Source organism: Corella eumyota, chromosome 1 (assembly GCF_963082875.1).
Source record: "Corella eumyota chromosome 1, kaCorEumy4.1, whole genome shotgun sequence".
NCBI lineage: Eukaryota > Metazoa > Chordata > Ascidiacea > Phlebobranchia > Corellidae > Corella > Corella eumyota.
This window is the reverse complement of record NC_137490.1, coordinates 11,389,273-11,406,478: the sequence shown is the minus strand read 5'-3', so window position 1 is coordinate 11,406,478 and position 17,206 is coordinate 11,389,273. Positions and strand designations below refer to the sequence as shown.

Here is a 17,206-nt window from a genome sequence, read left to right as displayed (position 1 = left end):
TGCAATGTGATAAAAAGATATGGCAGCCCGAAATTATTCTATTTATTGCTTAAAACGTGATGTCGGATTTACAGATATAATTGCTCATGTAGTCTCATATGTTGTTTTATGTAAAAAGATCTAATTTGTGCTTTTAGTGATGCGAAGCAACATGATGTAAACACACAAAAAACTGATACGTTTATATTTAAAACAAAACAATGTCGCTTACTGTAAGCAATACTGGCTTGGTCGAAAGCAATATTCAACTAACAGGCAAAACAGCCATTATTACTGGATCTAACTCGGGAATAGGATATGAAACTGCGCTTGATTTTGCTAAAAGGGGAGCTAAGATTATTTTAGCTTGCCGAAATTCGGAAAAAGCAACCGCAGCACGAGAAAGGGTTGGTTTTAGATTTGTAAAGCATGCTTATGCATCAAATATTTATAATGCTTAAAAAGATAACAGGTCATATTTGTTAGCTTTTAACTTTATAAGTAGTTTATTTAATAAACCACAAGAAACATTTATTTTTATTTTCATACCAGTTAAACCTTAATACACTTACTTTGAAAAGAGTGTATATATTTTAGTTGTATTAAGCATTGGCATAGGTATGATAACAATTAAACAATTAGATTGTTTTTATTAGATAATAGCATCAAGCGAATGCAAAGCGGAACTAATTGTATTTAAACCATTAAACCTTGCCTCATTTAAAAGCGTAAGGGATTTTGCAGATGCCATAAACAAAGAAGAAAGTAGGCTGGATATTTTGGTCAACAATGCTGGTAAATTACCCGACGTTAATTAATTGTGCTTTAATAGTTTCTTTCGTGTATGTAATAGATTAATTTAAAACATAATTAACTTACCGAAATTTAGCAATGCCGACACAAACAAAAATTGTGATTTTGTTGTGAACAAAACTATAAATTTTTAACTGTCGAAAAAGTTATGTCGCATGTAAAACGTAACAAGAAAACCTGAATCAATACGATGCTAAGTGTTGTAATGTATTGTTTTTATGGTTAGGTGTCATGATGTGTCCTCAAACAACAACTGAAGATGGTTTCGAAATGCAATTACAAGTAAACCATCTAAGTCATTTTCTACTAACCAATCTCCTGCTGGATTTACTAAAGGTTAGTTAGGAAATATTTGACTAAAATTCAAAGATTGTTAAACAAAATTTCAGTCTAGTCTAAAGTTATAACAAATCTAGAAAATATGTGTTTTAAGAATATAAGTGTTATTGTCAAATGCTCGTAATTCGTTTTATATTGTTCAGAAAAGTGCGCCTTCTCGAATTATAAACCTTTCTTCTATTTTACACGAAAAAGGCTCGATAAATTGGAACGATTTAAACATGAGCACAAATTATAAAGACCAAAACGGGTATTACCAAAGCAAACTTATGAACGTTCTATTTACAAGAGAACTCTGCAAAAAACTAGAGGGTAAATGTAGATATGACTTTTGCCATGTTTAAAACAAAAAAACAAAGTACCCCTTAATTTAAAAAAGAATTATTTTATATTAAGGTACTGGCGTAACTGCAAATAGCGTTCATCCCGGATACGTCCAAACTGACATTACTAGACACATTAACCGAACAGGAGGCAATTTTCTTTGGAAATGTCGTCTTCTTTTTTCGTACATGCCTATTGTCGAATCACTAATTTGGGTTGATTCTAAACAAGGGGCGCAGACGACTATATTTTGTGCTATTGCGCCTCAATTAGAAAATACGAGCGGCAAATATTTCAGGTTTGCGCATTGAAGTGTAGTTTTCTAAAAACTTGAAATTAAATTTCGTTTCTCGAAAAAATACTTACTATTGTCAATTTTTACTTAGCAACTTTAAAATCACTAAAGAAAGCAAACAAGCACGAAATGATAAGTCAGCGGAACGATTGTGGAACATCAGCAAAGAAATGACGAAATTGTAGTTGTAAAAAATGCGATTTTTTGATATCCATTAAATAGTATAATACACTTTTTGTAAACACTCAACAGCGCGATAGAGTTTCCTCATTAGCATAGGAACTAACGCATTAACTTCCCCCTTCAGTAAACAATAAACGAATTATTTTCAATCAAATAAACGTCGGTAGTAAACGTTCAATATTTAAAAATTCGATATAAGACTGTTATTTAAAACTCAAGTATGACAATGCATTTTTGTCAACTCAAAATACAATTCTGACCAAAGCTTATTTTATTCATTTTGTCTGGTTAACATAAAAAACGAATTGGCAAAAATCGAGTACAGTTAAATATATGTTACATTACAATATCGATGCTAGGCTAATATATAATACAATACAGAGGGAAATTTTAGATAATTTAAATTCCAATTAAACGAGTTAAAGAAAAAGGGCGTTATCATTATAGTGAAACAAGTACAACAACAAAGTTAATACCATGCTTTAAAAGTCAGAACTAAAATTTTATTAATCTGTTATTAGTGTGTACACCAAGTGTTATTTTTCCTACTAAATAAAGCAGAAGGGTAAAACATTGTCCTTGGAGAATATGCTTCAAAATTTTATTACATAAATTGTTTTAAGGTTTAATGCAAACTATTAAAAATTATTTTTCGATAGGTTGTAAACAAAAAGGTAACTTAAACATTTTTAGGTCAGTAAATTATGCACACCAAGTTTTAAGGGGAACTGATTTGTTTATATATTTTTTTTAATACTTTCGGTGAAAAAAATAATTTAAGAAATCCTAACTGTGTGCAGCTGACACAAATTTGGGGGAGGAGTGTGAAATAATACCTGTACAATTCGGACGGAAAACAAATTAATCTTCAGTCTGTTCCTCTTCCTGTGCCGTGTCATCAGTCCATAGCTAAAAAAGGTAAAAAAAATGATGAGCCGTAAGAAACTAAACACGCACCATTTAAAAATTTTAAATTTTACTTACAGTCAAATTGTCTCGAAGAAGTTGCATTATTAAAGTGCTGTCTTTGTACGCACTTTCTTCGAGCGAGTCCAACTCAGCTATAGCATCATCGAATGCCTAAAATACAATTAAAAAACTCTAAAAAAGATAGTAAACAAAGGATTCATTGAAAAATACTGAGTTGAAAAAAAAACAGACATGTTATTAATATAATGTTTATTACCGACTTAGCCAGCTTGCATGCTGCCTCTGGATTATTTTTGATTTCATAATGAAACACAGAAAAATTGAGAGCTAAACCAAGTCGTATTGGGTGAGTTGGAAGCATGTTTTCTGTACTAATGTCGTAAGCACCTCTGTAAGCTTTCTCTGATTGCTCTACAATACCTTTTTTCAAAATTTAAATAATAAATTATAGTCAAGAATGCAGTTACCGTAGCACAAAAAAATAAATAAAAAGTTTCAGAGAAAAACAAAAAAATATTAACATTAAGTAAAGATGGAAATTCCTACCTCCCTTTTCTTCTTCACTTGCTACCTCCGCAATATAACGATGGTAGTCACCCTTCATTTTTAAAAAGAAAACACGGCTCTCATTTTTTTGCTTTTTTTCTTCATCCGATAGCCCTCCTTGGTCTTCACTTTCGCTCATGGGAATTAGAAAGTCATCGAGAAGCTCTAACACTTCATTACAAATTTTCCTAAGCTCGTCTTCAATCTAAACATTAAAAAGATTTTTAAATATAACCTACCATAGTGGTATGCAAAAATTTTGCTGATTTAAACTAACCTTTTTCCTATATTCTATAACTATGTGCGTGAAATTCTTGGGACTATCTTTTTGTTCTATTGATGTTATAACTCTCCAAGAAGATCTTCTTGCACCAACAACATTTTTATAAGCAACTGACAGCAAGTTGCGTTCCTGAATACAAAAACTTTTTATTTTTAGAAATAGAACTCACTTTTTTTTCAACAAGGCATATGAAGGTAATTCATTTGGGGACGCGTAATTTGAGGGAATGGAAAATGAAGGAACGGAAATCGAAGGAACGGAAAATGAAGGAACCGGAAAATGAAGGAACGGAAAATGAAGGAACCGGAAAATGAAGGAACAGAAAATGAAGGAACCGGAAAATGAAGGAACGGAAAATGAAGGAACCGGAAAATGAAGGAACGGAAATTGAAGGAAAGTGAAAAAAGGAGAGGCGGAATTCTAAAAAAATAAAACGCGGAAATACCATTGACTATTTATTTGTATTTAAGTCAATATTATTTTAGAAATAAACGGGCATTTTATAAAAGAGGGTTAGGGTATGCTGGGGTAATAAAAATTAACTTATTATCGCTTATCAGTTCTCAAATAAATGACAGTAAACCTAAATAAACAGTCAACGGTATTTCCGCGTTTTATTTTTTTAGGATTCCGCTACTCCTTTTTTCACTTTCCTTCAATTTCCGTTCCTTCATTTTCCGGTTCCTTCATTTTCCGTTCCTTCATTTTCCGGTTCCTTCATTTTCCATTCCTTCATTTTCCGGTTCCTTCATTTTCCGTTCCTTCATTTTCCGTTCCTTCAATTTCCATTCCCTCATTTTCAGTCGACCCATTCATTTGCCATTGTTCCATTTATAAAATAGTAAAAATTTTAATACCATTAGTAACATAACTATTTTTGTATTTTTACCTATTAATAAAAAATACCCACTCTGATATTACTATTTTAATAAAATAACAAATACTTTAAGGTAACGCACTGGTTTTTATAAGGCATAGTTATTGATTACCATTTATTGCAACAATATTTTTTACATATTAATCTGGTATAAAGTTTCAAATTTAAAGTCACAGGATCATTAATAACTATCAATGCAAAGAAATTAGAATGTAAAAACCGTGTTTTATAATAGACAAACTTTGTTTCTGAAATTATAGACGGATGGTTAAGATATTGTGCGGATACAAAAAGGGGCGTACAACAAAACAGTGAACACAAATCAACCAACTCTATTTCTCACTAATTTTAAAGGTTTTGTTTTACACAATTAGGCTAAAATACAAAAGGAGGTATCGTCCATTTGATTTTTATTAAAAGAAACATAAATGTTTTATACCTCGACTGTGAGTAATCTTTTGCAAGTGGTTACAAGTTCTTTCATGTAATCAGACATGTTATCATATCGTTCAGCTTGTTCAGCTAATTTAGCGCGTGGTAAAAGAGATGATGGATCCATCTTGTTATTTTTAGCTATTTTAACACTAACAAATATTCTGAAGAAATGAAATAACAGAAGCAATTAGCTTTAAAAAAAACTTTATACCAATATCGAACAAATCGTAGGTGTCAATCTAAATTCTAAATTTAAGCAATCACTCAGCCTTGACCTGTTTAAATTAGCGACACCCAACGCTACAATATTCCTATTAAAATTTTTACATTAGCATTTTTACAATTCAGTTAAGAAATAAAAATAACATTTTATTTTTATAAAATATATTGATTTTTGTTGACCTGGTTTTGGAAAAACGCAATATAAAAAAAGTAAGAAAATAGTAGAGAAGAGCATTCAAGCCCCAATAAAAAAGACACAATTCAGGAATATTTACATAGCTTATTATTTATTTAGGAAAAAATAAATAAAAAAAACACAAAAATAACCAATTATACCCAATAATATATACTAAACATGATGTGTCTGTTATTAATTAATCATTGATTATATATCGCACTTTTACAATATTTTTTTTATACCGTGGGATGAAAAAGGTACTGCTTTTCTACCCACATGAAAATTTGGCTCTTAAAAGAAACTGGTCAATTAATTAATGCCTTTATTGATAAAATGATAAAAAGTGATTTTAAAGAAGGAAATTCGTGTTTTAGACTTTAAATATTTCTTAGGTCAGATGAACTAAAAAAACTAAATAATATTTAAACCTTATTTCATTTAGTTATTTGATCATGTATTTAAACAAGTCATATTTTAATTGTTTTAACCTAGTAATATATTCAAAATAAATACGATATTGCTGTCATATTTATTTATTTGTAATATTATTGATTTACTAACACAAAAATTGAGTGGAAAAAATTACAGCCAAAAATATAAATGTCTACGCATAATCGTATATAGCATTTCAAACCGAAATAATTTTTTTATTTTAGGGAACACCAAAAAAGAAAAATTATATACAGAAAACTTGAAACAACATCTAACTTACATTTAAGTCAAAAAAACAAATTTTGCAACAGTGGGACAAAAATTTATAATTTGTAAAAAGCTAGCTAACTTTGGGGGCTACTAAAAATCAACCTAAAAATAAAAGTTGCAACATTGTTTGTTAAGGTGTTAGTTAAAAACTCTAATTTAAAAAAAATTGTCGGTGATAAACAAAACGAATTACTGGGCTAAGGTGTTTAGGCTTAAAATTTACATTGTCATGCTGCAGATATTTGCTTGGAAAGTTGTTAGTCTTCAATTTGTGCTTCATCATCGCCTTTGTCAGATGTCCACAACTAAAAAATTGTTTTATAAAAAAGTCACATGTAATATTTGAAAAAAAAAGTTTATCTTAAAGTTTGAAAATTTAAATTGTGTGTCTACAGAAAGTCTTAGACTAAAATTTTATGTTTGATTCCTATAGCATTAAAAGGCAATTTAAAAATCTTACTGTTAGATTGTCTCTAAGCAACTGCATGATGAGCGTGCTGTCCTTGTAAGAGTCCTCAGACAAATCATCTAATTCAGCAATTGCATCGTCAAAAGCCTATTTAAAATTATAAAGTTTATTGTTATTGTGAAGAAAATAATAAAGTATATTAACCAAATTTATGCAAGAGTGCAAAAACTAGCAGCAGTCAGTCTACAGATGCTGTATGCAAATAAAACATTTTTGTTATTTAAGATGTTTTTTAACTTACCTCCTTCGCAAGTTCACAAGCTCTTTTGGGGCTGTTTTGGATCTCATAGTGAAACACTGAAAAGTTAAGAGCTAAACCCAACCTAATTGGGTGGGTTGCTGCAAGCTTTTCACAACTTTTTTTATGAGCCTCACTATATGCATCACAAGAATTTGAGATGACCTCTATAAAACAAAATTTTAAGTTTTTGTTTGATTTTTTATAAAAGTTTAGTTTAATGCATTATATCTTGCCTTTTTTTCCTTCCCCAGTTACAACTTCAGCAATGTATCTGTAATAGTCTCCCTTCATCTTAAGGTAGAACACACAAGCCTCGTATTCCTCAACTGTAGCAGTCTCGAGGATATCTTTTTTGATCAATAGATCCAAGAGGTCTAGAACAGCTTGACAAATGTCACGAAGCTCCTTTTCTATCTGTATATAACAAAAAAAAGCTTAGTACTAGCAAAAAAAAACAAGTTCAAGTTAAAATTTGAAGATGTAAGTGTAAATAAAAAACAATGTTGTCGTTATATTACACCATATATGCCTTTTCTGTTATAAGTAAATCTTTTTCTTCCTGTATAAATTTTGTTTATTAAGAGGGGACCTAATATTAACTAAACAAAAAAGAACTTTTTATACCTACTTACAAATATATATAAATGACTGAATTGTAATTACTCTACAAAATTAAAACTTAACCAGTTAGATGGTTATTTCGATGTTTATATTTTAATCTAATGCCCTTTAACAGCAAAAGTTTTCACTTAACAAACATACCCAACCAACTGTGGGATTAGTTGTAAAGCTTTACCTTTTCTCTCATTTCCTTGGCAATAGATAGCTTTTTTTGGTCAGGGGCATCGATTTTGGATTCAATGCTTGACATAACCCTCCAGGAAGAGCGACGAGCACCGACAACATTTTTGTAAGCAACTGAGAGAAGATTTCGAGCCTGAAATTTATTTTAGAAATAAAACATCTAACCAAAGAAAATTATTATAGGACAAAATCTTGAATTAAAATAAATTTGTTGTATGGCTATGTAAATAAACTGGTCACTAATGTTTCTAGGTTTGAGTTAGGTGTTAAAAATAACTTACTACTACACCAAAAATGAAACATTAAAATTTAAAAAAGTTTATAATTCTTTTAGAATACTTATACTTGACAGTGTTGAAGTTGAATAGCTAAAATTCCTACATCTAAGATTAATAATCATTTAAAAATAAAACAAGCAGACAAGTACCTCAGTTGTTGGTGTCACTCCCAATTCAACATAGTTCTTCATATAAGTTGACATATCATCATATCGTTCTGCTTGTTCTGCTAATTTAGCACGGGATAGATATTCAGCTTCCATTTTAGGTCCGGTTTTGGAAAATTAACAGATACTAAAATAACTTTAAATTGACAAAGCTAAAAATTTCCTGAAGAAAATACAAATGCAGGCACTAAATTAAACTATTTATTTATATATTATTAAAGTTAAAGGCTTAGGAAAGAATTTAACTAAATTTATTTTAAAACCTCCAACAAGTTTAAAATAAGTCGTGTCACATTTCGGTCATAACTCTCATACACAAAACTTTAAACATGATTACTCAGTTCCCAAGACAGTAAGATTAATTAGTTAAGTTAAATAGTTTAAACTGCCGCAAAAATATATATATAATTTCTATAAAAAAAAAATTTAAAATAAAATATATATTTTAAGATAAAGTACACAATATGGTCAGATGGTGATTTAGGTAAAAAATACAATTATGTATTTCTGTTTGTTTAGGAAGTTATATTACTTTCCCAAACGTTTACAAGACGTAACAAACTATTTAGAAATTGGTAAAAAATCATTTACCACTATTACCCTATTCTTACTGCCTGTCCAACATTAAAATGTAACTATTTTTCAAAAACAAATTCTGACCGCGAGGGCGACAAAGAAGCGAGGTTGGTAGTTGCGCAAACAGCGGAACCGCCTAAAAACCGTCATTCATTTTTTCAGAGTTGCCAACAAAAAATATTTATTTGGTGACTACTAATCACACACGAAAACAGTCATTATTACTCATAAGCCTAAGCACAAGTAAATCTAAATTGTGTAACAAAATTATCTGTACCTTCTGTGACTCGCTAAATAAAGTATATAAGGAAAGCTTTATAAATTTAACTTGCATAATATTGTACACTTTTTGTGGTAACGAAATAGCTAGATTAAGTTATAAATTTATTATAGTTCAGTAGGGGTAGATACAAATAGTATGTATTATATAGTTTTTAAATAAGACAAAGAAACTATAGCCCTACATTTGTTGTTCAAATCAAAGTTGCAATTCTGCAAGATGTTTGACAAAACACGCATAAATAGTAGTCGACTTGATTTTTAACGTTAAATTTATTAATGAAAGTTTTTTTTGACCCTACACGACAGAACGGCAAGCAAAAAAACATTTTGGTACCTCGAAACTATTGAAGCCAAACCTGCAGAAATAATTCAAACATGTTAATATATCCAAAAATGGCATGAAGGAGCCTTTCGACCCTCAGGATGAGTTTTAACATGTAGTCAGTATATTTTGTGCATTAAACTACGCAACAGCCGGTTCATGTAATAAAGAAATACCGGTTGCTCGCATATCTTGTAAAGAGAAAAGCCGAGAAACATGATAAAGTAAAGAGAATAAGAAAGAGGAAAATAGGAGGTCTACGGAAGTCGCGCCTCATACGCATTCTGTTTCTATCCCAATAAGAAATAAAACTAGTGTAATGAATTATGGTAAAAGAACACCGTGCAAATATACCTTGACTTATTTAAATAGCGTTAAAAATAGTTTAACGTGAAGTTATTACTATTTAATAAAATGCACCAAAGCGCATATTAGAAAAACTGAAGAAAAGTACAGCATATATGAATTTACTAATAAAAAATAGTTTAATTAACGTAAGGTGGGTTTTTAAGTTAAAAATTTAGCACAGGCATAAATTAAAAAAATATTAATAAAAGTGTAGTTACTATAGTAAAACAAAAAAAAACCTTTAAGTATTGACCGCATTTGGTTGTCCATGTTGTTCGCAGTTAGTGTAGTAAGTTTTAATATGGTGATCTACAAAAATGTCGTCATCTTTCAAAGTGGATACTATAAAAGAAATGCTATTCGAAACTAGAAAGCGTTTTATTTTGGTCAAACCGCATATGTGAAAGCACAATTTGATACGACGTCATCTTTGCATTGTCTCTTTTGGTTACCGGCAACAACGAGACCCCAGCCGAAAACCAGCAATCGATTGAGGCACGACTGGAAATGAATTATTTCACAGCGATCGATTAAGAACTATGCCAAAGGCAATTTATGACGAAGTAACGCTGGTCTAAGGCAAATTTTCGTCGTCTGTGCATAAGCATAATTGGCAATATCAAACCTTACTAGTACCTAGCAATTTTCAAATATTCCAAGCTTAATGATAGGTGTCGCGCTTACGAATCTGATCTAATTTTGACGTCATGACAAGATAGTGTCACCAAAATGTAGTATATGCAGCCGTGAGGTGTATGTAGAAACATATATAAGCTTATAATTGTGTTGTGTAAAATTAATTTAATTTATATATTTATATACATTTTGTTTGGTCAGATAAATCAGTTTTTTTTTCAGATAAAATACGGTAATAATTAAGCAACTTTATATAATAAAAATCTGTAAGTGCATCTTTTAAAAAAAATCTATAACAACATCTTCAAATCAAAAATATGTCTGGTAAGTTAAAATTATCTTGACAGTGATAACATTTTAATTTTGAAAACTTATTTGTAACTTAATACAAGTAAAGTTTTTTTTTATGTAATTTATTTTGTTAAGATTGTGGCATAGATATAACGTTTAATAACAACGTAACTGTACTTTGAAATATCCATAATCTTTTAAGCAATCTCTTAAACTATTAAAATACACAGAAGGAGAAATACGTGATTCTTTGATATCATCGGCCAAACTAGCTGAACAAGCCGAACGTTATGATGACATGGTTGATGTAATGAACAAAGTAGCAAAACTAGGAGTTGCATTAACCGCAGAAGTAAGAAATAAAATGCCTTTTTAACAATAAGTAACACACCTATAACTTTATGAATTTTTTTAAAAAATCATTAGCATGCGTTTTTAAAATAGGTGTTTTTTGTATTCCATTACTATATTAGGTAAATGAGATAAAACCGGTTCTCATAAACTCACTGTTTTTAAAATTTAAACCTTCCTTAGTTATTTAAATATTTCGTAGAAAATTTGGTCAACTTGCACAGTGCATTGCATAGAAACTTATTGAGTCTTATATTTGGGAGATAAATTTAAACTAGAACTTTTCGTGTATTGGTGTGTAACGAACTTTTTTAGTGACTGTTTTCTTTAAAAGACTTGTATTATTGTTGTTAATTACACTGTGAATATTATCATAAGCGAGTAAGTAGCGTTGCTTATCCAACCGGATATTGTTCGTCGATGCTTCCTAGCTCGTTGGTCACGTGACACTTGTCAAAGCGTCATTTCAGTTTGGTTATTACGCTAACGCCTTAAGTTGTTCCAATTAGGTCATTAATTGTTTTCTTAGTCTGTTTATTTGTGCAAGAAGTTTACTTTTTTTAAGTCGTACTAAAGATATTATGATTGGCCATTAGCAATTTAAATCAATTGATTAGCTTAAATATATTGTTATTCATTAAAAGAAACTTAAAATGAAAACGCCCCTCGAACAAGTTTGTTTTAATTGATAGTCTTTGTTTTTGCGGTTTTGTATCGATTACACATGGGTACCTATAACGTGTGCCGTCTGCAATTGTGCAACTGGGCCCATTAATAATTCATGCTAAACACATCACATGCTTTGAAAGAAGCGCTTGTATACAGTTGGCATGTTTCTTTAATCGATGTTTTTATTTTCCTAAAACTTTTGCACATTTATGAAATTTTTTTCAAAATATTTAATTTACACAAAAAATATCCATAGAACTTTGGTCAACGTCTATATTTCTTTGCTGTACTAAACTAAAAGGCAAGGTATTTTCGCGCAAAACCCCTATAGGGTTCCTTTTAAAAATTTTAATTATTTCTTGTAGGAAAGAAACTTATTGTCAGTTGCTTATAAGAATGTGGTTGGAACCAGGCGGTCATCATGGAGAGTAATTTACAGCATTAACCAACGAGAAGATCATAACGAAAAAAAGAAAGAAATTGCTCAACAATATCTGACCAAAATCAGCTCTGAAATCGAAAAAATTTGCGAAGATGTTGTGGTAACCAGTTTTTAATTTAGCAAAATTGTATTTAACTACACTGTTACTCTTGTAATTTTATCACCATACGTTATAGTTTTATTATAGACCCTGTCATGGTCTGGGGCCAAATGTCTTTCATTAAATGTTTTAAAGACATTGTAATGTTAGCTACAAGAAAATTAGAAAAAATGTTATAACTTTTAGATATTAATTTTTTTTTTAAATTAAAGGAATTGATTGACGCCCATCTTCTGAAAACAGAAGACAACAGCGATTATGATTCGCAAACCTTTTATATGAAAATGAAAGGTGATTACTACAGATATGTTGCTGAAGTTGTACCCGAAGAAAAAAAAGAAGGTTTGCAGTTAATTTTACTTTCAATTAATATAAGATTAAAATAAAAACTAAAATTCAAAGCTATTTACATAAAAAAACTTAAGTTTAGTGTAATGTTAAAATAAGGTTTAAATAAAAAAAGAATTTTTGTAAAACATTTTTAAATAACCGACGATAATGTGAATTCATTGACACACATTTATTGTCTGGTTCCCATCTGTTATCTTAGTTGTAGAATGCATATTGTTAATTGAATTCGATCGCCAGTATACCTCCCGATGGAATAAAATTGACAAACGTAATATACAAATTCAATCGTGTCCTCATTTTAAGCACTATTAATTAAACTGATTTGTTTTGATCGTAATTTTTTGTCTCATATGTTTTATGGCTATTCTGTTAAACATTATGCTATTAAATATAATACGACACCTCATAAACATAAGCTGCCTAAGTCAAGAAATTTATGTTAAAAACTTCAATTATGGTAAAAATACAAAATATGCAATTTTTTTTAAAATATGATCATAAACTTTTACAGGCTTTGCAACGAAAGCCGACACTGCGTACTCTGAAGCTTACGAGCTATGCAAGAAAGAGATGTTGCCATACCATCCTATTAGATTAGGTCTTGCTCTTAACTATTCGGTTTTCTACTATGAAATTAAAGGCGAGCATTCGAAGGCCAGTGAAATTGCCCAGGATGTAAGTAAAATAAGGGCGTTTGTTGGATTTATTTGACAGTGATGATTTTTTTTATGTTATTTTGTTAAACAGGCCTATGATCAAGCCATTGCCGAGATTGATGTACTTGAGGATCACCACCATAAAGATAGCACTTTGATCATGCAGTTACTGCGAGACAACCTTACAGTAAGATCTTTGTTTCTGTTTAAGGTTGACTTTAATACGGGTTCACGTCTGTTGTTTTGTTAAAATTGTTTTTTGTTGCGTTGTATAGCTTTGGACAGCAAAAGACGATGATGACGAAGAAATAGACGATGCGCCTGCTGAATAAACAAGCTCCTGACTGCCATCTACCGGTCGTCAAAATAATTCAAAATACTGAACTGTGACTTCAGTTGACTTGAGTTATAAGATACAATTGATTTTATCTTAAAACATATTCTACTGCAGTTATTTGCTTGATTATTGTACTAAAAATGTTGTTTTAAAATATGGTTTTAAAGTTATCATTTATGTTATTTATCCACACGTTTTTTTGCCTAAAACAAATAAGTTTTTGTAGTTAGACAACTTTATCCCAATGTAGTCCTGTGAATTAGTGAAATAACCTGTTTTTATAAATACCACTATTTAATATTAACGCTTATGTTATAGTTGTTACTATTTGATTTTTGTTCGTTTAATATATGTGTTACGGCAACAAATACAATATATAGAATAAAATTGCATATGCTTAATCGTGTTTTTTTTTGTTATTATCATTAGGGGCAAAATCACAAACTAAAAAAAAGAAAAGTTTTTTATAGTTAAGAGAACCTCGCAGGAAGTTATTTATATGTAAGTCTGTAGGCAGTTGACTCAAATTCACTTTAGACCATACGTTTTATAATTAACTCTATTATACAGTGCAGCATATAAAACAAAGTATGACAAAAATTTAACATGGCAAAATATAGCGTACGGTATGCCAATATATTTATCATCAGTTTGCTAGTTCAAGTCAAAGGTGCATATCTGCTAAATCCACTTGGATATAATAACCCACCTATTGGAAACATTGCAAGTTTAGATCAACTTAATTCAAACAGTTTTTACGATCAGTATGTTAGTCAAAATCAACCTGTTATAATCAAAGACTTGCTTGCTGATTTTAAGCCTTTGAAATGGACTGATGAATACCTGAGAAACAGGTTTGGTGATTTAAAATTTGATGTGGACAATAAGAAAGTAGATGACCGCTCGTCAGGAAGAAAAATAACAATGAAAAAGTTTCTGTCGATTTACAAACACAGCTCATTCGAAGGTTATATGATATCAACATTACCAAAGCTAATGCGAAATGAATTTCCTGTACCAAATATTCTTAGTTGCGATATATTTTTACATCGCATGCAAGTAAGTAAATATTTCGTTCTTTATATTGTTTACAAAGATTATACACACTTTAATATTCCAAAGTGTATTCCTAAATAAGAATAACTTAACAACTGGCATTTGTGTTTTAGGATTATGTGCTTTGGTTTAGCAGCGGTGATACAAAATCCAAACTCCACTTCGACAACGTGGAAAATGTGTATTGTCAGTTGTTCGGGGTTAAGAAGTGGTTTATGGTTGAGCCTAAACACGGAAATATGCGAATTCCTCTGGATAGGCCAGAAGGTAAGCCTTATTGTTTATCATAAATGCATTTACATTGAAAACAAACACTGGACTTTAGTTTGTTGTTTGCAAACCTAGTGTTACATTCTTACTTAATTGGTTGGTTGTTAGTGTTGTCAGCATAAATTAACTCTGATTTCCTAATATACAAAATAGGACAATATTGTGACGTAAATGTTTCTTCCGTTGATTTCGAAAAATACCCAGGCCTGCAAAATATTGAATGGTGGAACGCTACACTCAACCCTGGTGACTGCCTATACGTTCCTTACAAGTAAGTATAAAATGGTTAAGTATATGTTACTTCATTAAAAAAATATACAGCACTAAAATGACACAATATATAATTTATTTAAAATGATTATTTTAGTTGGTGGCATCAGGTTAACTCAATGCCCGGTAAAAACATGGCAGTCAACATTTGGTTTGCGCCATTGTTTTTAAGCAAAAGCAAAAAATTACAATGCAACGAATCAAAGTCAAATCAATATCTTGGCGACCTTAAGTTTAACTACGGAGAATGGTTTCGATTTGTTTTGCTTGAAATGTTATTAAAACATGGTGGCAAGATATCGACAGAGCATATCAAACGAATTGTATTGCATGAACACACTAATAGGCAATTATTTACCAATAAACGATTGCAATTGCTGGATATTAACAGAGATGGAATACTCGAAATAAAGGAATTGGAATTTGTCAGTTCACAGATTGTACACGAGTCTGTTAAGTACTCAGAAATAGGTAAAATGCGTTTTTTTAAAAAGACTACCTTAATACTTGTAGCATTTAAACTTATTATTATATTCTAGGAGCTGTTTTTGTAAATGAATCCAAGGCTGTGTTGTCAACGGTAACAAAGCACAGCAACTTCGTGAATCATGATTTTCTTTAGTAAAATCGTACAAAATTCGTCCTCCTTAGAAAAGTTTTAAAACCAGCGTAATACTAGTTTTAAAACCAGCGTAATACGTTACTTAATTTATAACAAACAATAAACCTTTTTTGTTCTGTGCTTGTGTAATTTGTGGTGGGAAAATACCGCCTGTTTCCTGGAACCAACCTGTACTTTGTTTAATAGAATAACTTACTTTGCATATATTACAAAAAAAACAACATTAAGGTTACATTAATAAATTTAGGCTTTTAATGCAGACTCATAAACTAAGTTATTGTTTAACTTGTACTATGATTAAAAAATCTTCTATCTGTGTTTTGACTTTTTTTTCAATAATTAATGATTAAAAGACACAAGTAAACAAAATTATGATTATTTGATTAGGAAATAAGTGACTGGGCAAGATGAAACAAAACCTTAAAAAAATTAAACCAAAAGTCTGATGCCTACGCAAATTGTTTCTCCTATTATCGCCTTGGGCGAAATTTGTCTACGATTACATTACGTCATCTTTTCAACAAAAGTCATGCATGACAAGAACAGTCCAAACTGTCATGTTTACACATTAAACCACTATTTATCCCACCTAGTTTTAAAATAAATCTTGTACTTTAACTTTATAGGCAAGGACAGTATGGAAACTTAGTTAAATTTGAGTATAAGTGTAACTTCGAGAGGTCGATATCATTAAAGAGTAAATAATTTTTTGTTGACTTAATTTCGTTTCGTTTTAACTTTGTACTGGATGCGTAGTTCGGCCGACAAAAATAACAATCTCATAAACATTATATCAGCGATTTTAATTCAATCCCGTAGCGGGAGTTCTATTATGTTATCTAAAACCGACTGCAGCTTGAAATTCGAGTACTACTTTACAACTACTGTAAACTTGTGCTATTCTGTTGTTAACAAAAGCCAGATACAAAGAAAGAACAAATACGCAAGTTATGTTAGATTTAGTTATTTAATTGATTGCTGTATAACAAAAATAAAATGCTCAGGGCAATATAGTTTTTTAAATGTAAATTACGTCATTGTTATACAAAGTTTTACGGTATTAAACCTTGATTTCTAAATGTTTTAAAAGTAACAGGTTTTGAAAGCAGAAGCAGGTAGTGTGTGATATGTTATATGGTGTATATACATAATGTTTAATTAAATATATTGCGCCACGAACAGCTTCGATGCAGTAAACTATCACGATGTTGTGTAAATAAAGTCGTTGTCAAAAATAAAATAGGAATTCATCTGCATTTGGGTCAGAAAAACGAACAAAATTTAATTTTACCTAAATTACATTTAGGACATATATTAAAGTACGTAAATTAGTATGTGTCAATTTAAATAAAACTACGTCAAAAAAAGTCATTCAAAAGCGTTTATTTGGGTTAGTTGGTCAACAAAAACGTCGATCTGTTAAAATTGAACAACAACAATAATATTTAAAGGTTAGAATTTTGTTGGTAGTGTATACAACAAATTATTTTCCAATGAGGAGATAAAAATGTCTGCAGATTGTTTTTCTTATATTAAAGAAAGTAAGTTTAGAACAAACAAGT

At 30.3% G+C, this 17,206-nt stretch overlaps 5 protein-coding genes across 5 annotated transcripts; 3 read left to right on the top strand and 2 right to left on the bottom strand.

Annotated features, from left to right (window-relative positions):
- The first annotated feature begins 108 nt into the window (after positions 1-108).
- LOC145753780 (retinol dehydrogenase 12-like) lies at positions 109-2,186 on the top strand. Its single transcript, XM_082570231.1, has 6 exons — positions 109-386; positions 636-774; positions 1,019-1,128; positions 1,275-1,443; positions 1,528-1,753; positions 1,842-2,186. The coding sequence occupies exons 1-6, from the start codon at positions 201-203 to the stop codon at positions 1,933-1,935; spliced, it is 924 nt and encodes a 307-aa protein (XP_082426357.1). The 5' UTR covers positions 109-200; the 3' UTR covers positions 1,936-2,186.
- Positions 2,182-5,227, bottom strand: LOC145753792 (14-3-3 protein zeta-like). Its single transcript, XM_082570242.1, has 6 exons — positions 5,009-5,227; positions 3,687-3,821; positions 3,410-3,614; positions 3,120-3,283; positions 2,918-3,013; positions 2,182-2,842 (listed from the first exon to the last, which is right to left on the bottom strand). Exons 1-6 carry the CDS (start codon positions 5,126-5,128, stop codon positions 2,795-2,797), a joined length of 768 nt encoding a protein of 255 aa, XP_082426368.1. The 5' UTR covers positions 5,129-5,227; the 3' UTR covers positions 2,182-2,794.
- Positions 5,228-5,914: 687 nt separating this feature from the next.
- On the bottom strand, positions 5,915-8,224 carry LOC145757757 (14-3-3 protein gamma-like). The gene is made up of 6 exons (XM_082572464.1): positions 8,048-8,224; positions 7,613-7,753; positions 7,050-7,230; positions 6,817-6,980; positions 6,567-6,662; positions 5,915-6,411 (listed from the first exon to the last, which is right to left on the bottom strand). Exons 1-6 carry the CDS (start codon positions 8,159-8,161, stop codon positions 6,364-6,366), a joined length of 744 nt encoding a protein of 247 aa, XP_082428590.1. The 5' UTR covers positions 8,162-8,224; the 3' UTR covers positions 5,915-6,363.
- Positions 8,225-10,438: 2,214 nt separating this feature from the next.
- Positions 10,439-13,811, top strand: LOC145763523 (14-3-3 protein gamma-1-like). The gene is made up of 7 exons (XM_082574982.1): positions 10,439-10,553; positions 10,751-10,872; positions 11,906-12,082; positions 12,295-12,424; positions 12,945-13,108; positions 13,181-13,276; positions 13,365-13,811. Exons 1-7 carry the CDS (start codon positions 10,547-10,549, stop codon positions 13,419-13,421), a joined length of 753 nt encoding a protein of 250 aa, XP_082431108.1. The 5' UTR covers positions 10,439-10,546; the 3' UTR covers positions 13,422-13,811.
- Positions 13,812-13,972: 161 nt separating this feature from the next.
- On the top strand, positions 13,973-15,990 carry LOC145760182 (hypoxia-inducible factor 1-alpha inhibitor-like). The gene is made up of 5 exons (XM_082574062.1): positions 13,973-14,485; positions 14,596-14,749; positions 14,906-15,023; positions 15,120-15,493; positions 15,562-15,990. The coding sequence occupies exons 1-5, from the start codon at positions 14,033-14,035 to the stop codon at positions 15,642-15,644; spliced, it is 1,182 nt and encodes a 393-aa protein (XP_082430188.1). The 5' UTR covers positions 13,973-14,032; the 3' UTR covers positions 15,645-15,990.
- Positions 15,991-17,206: the final 1,216 nt, after the last annotated feature.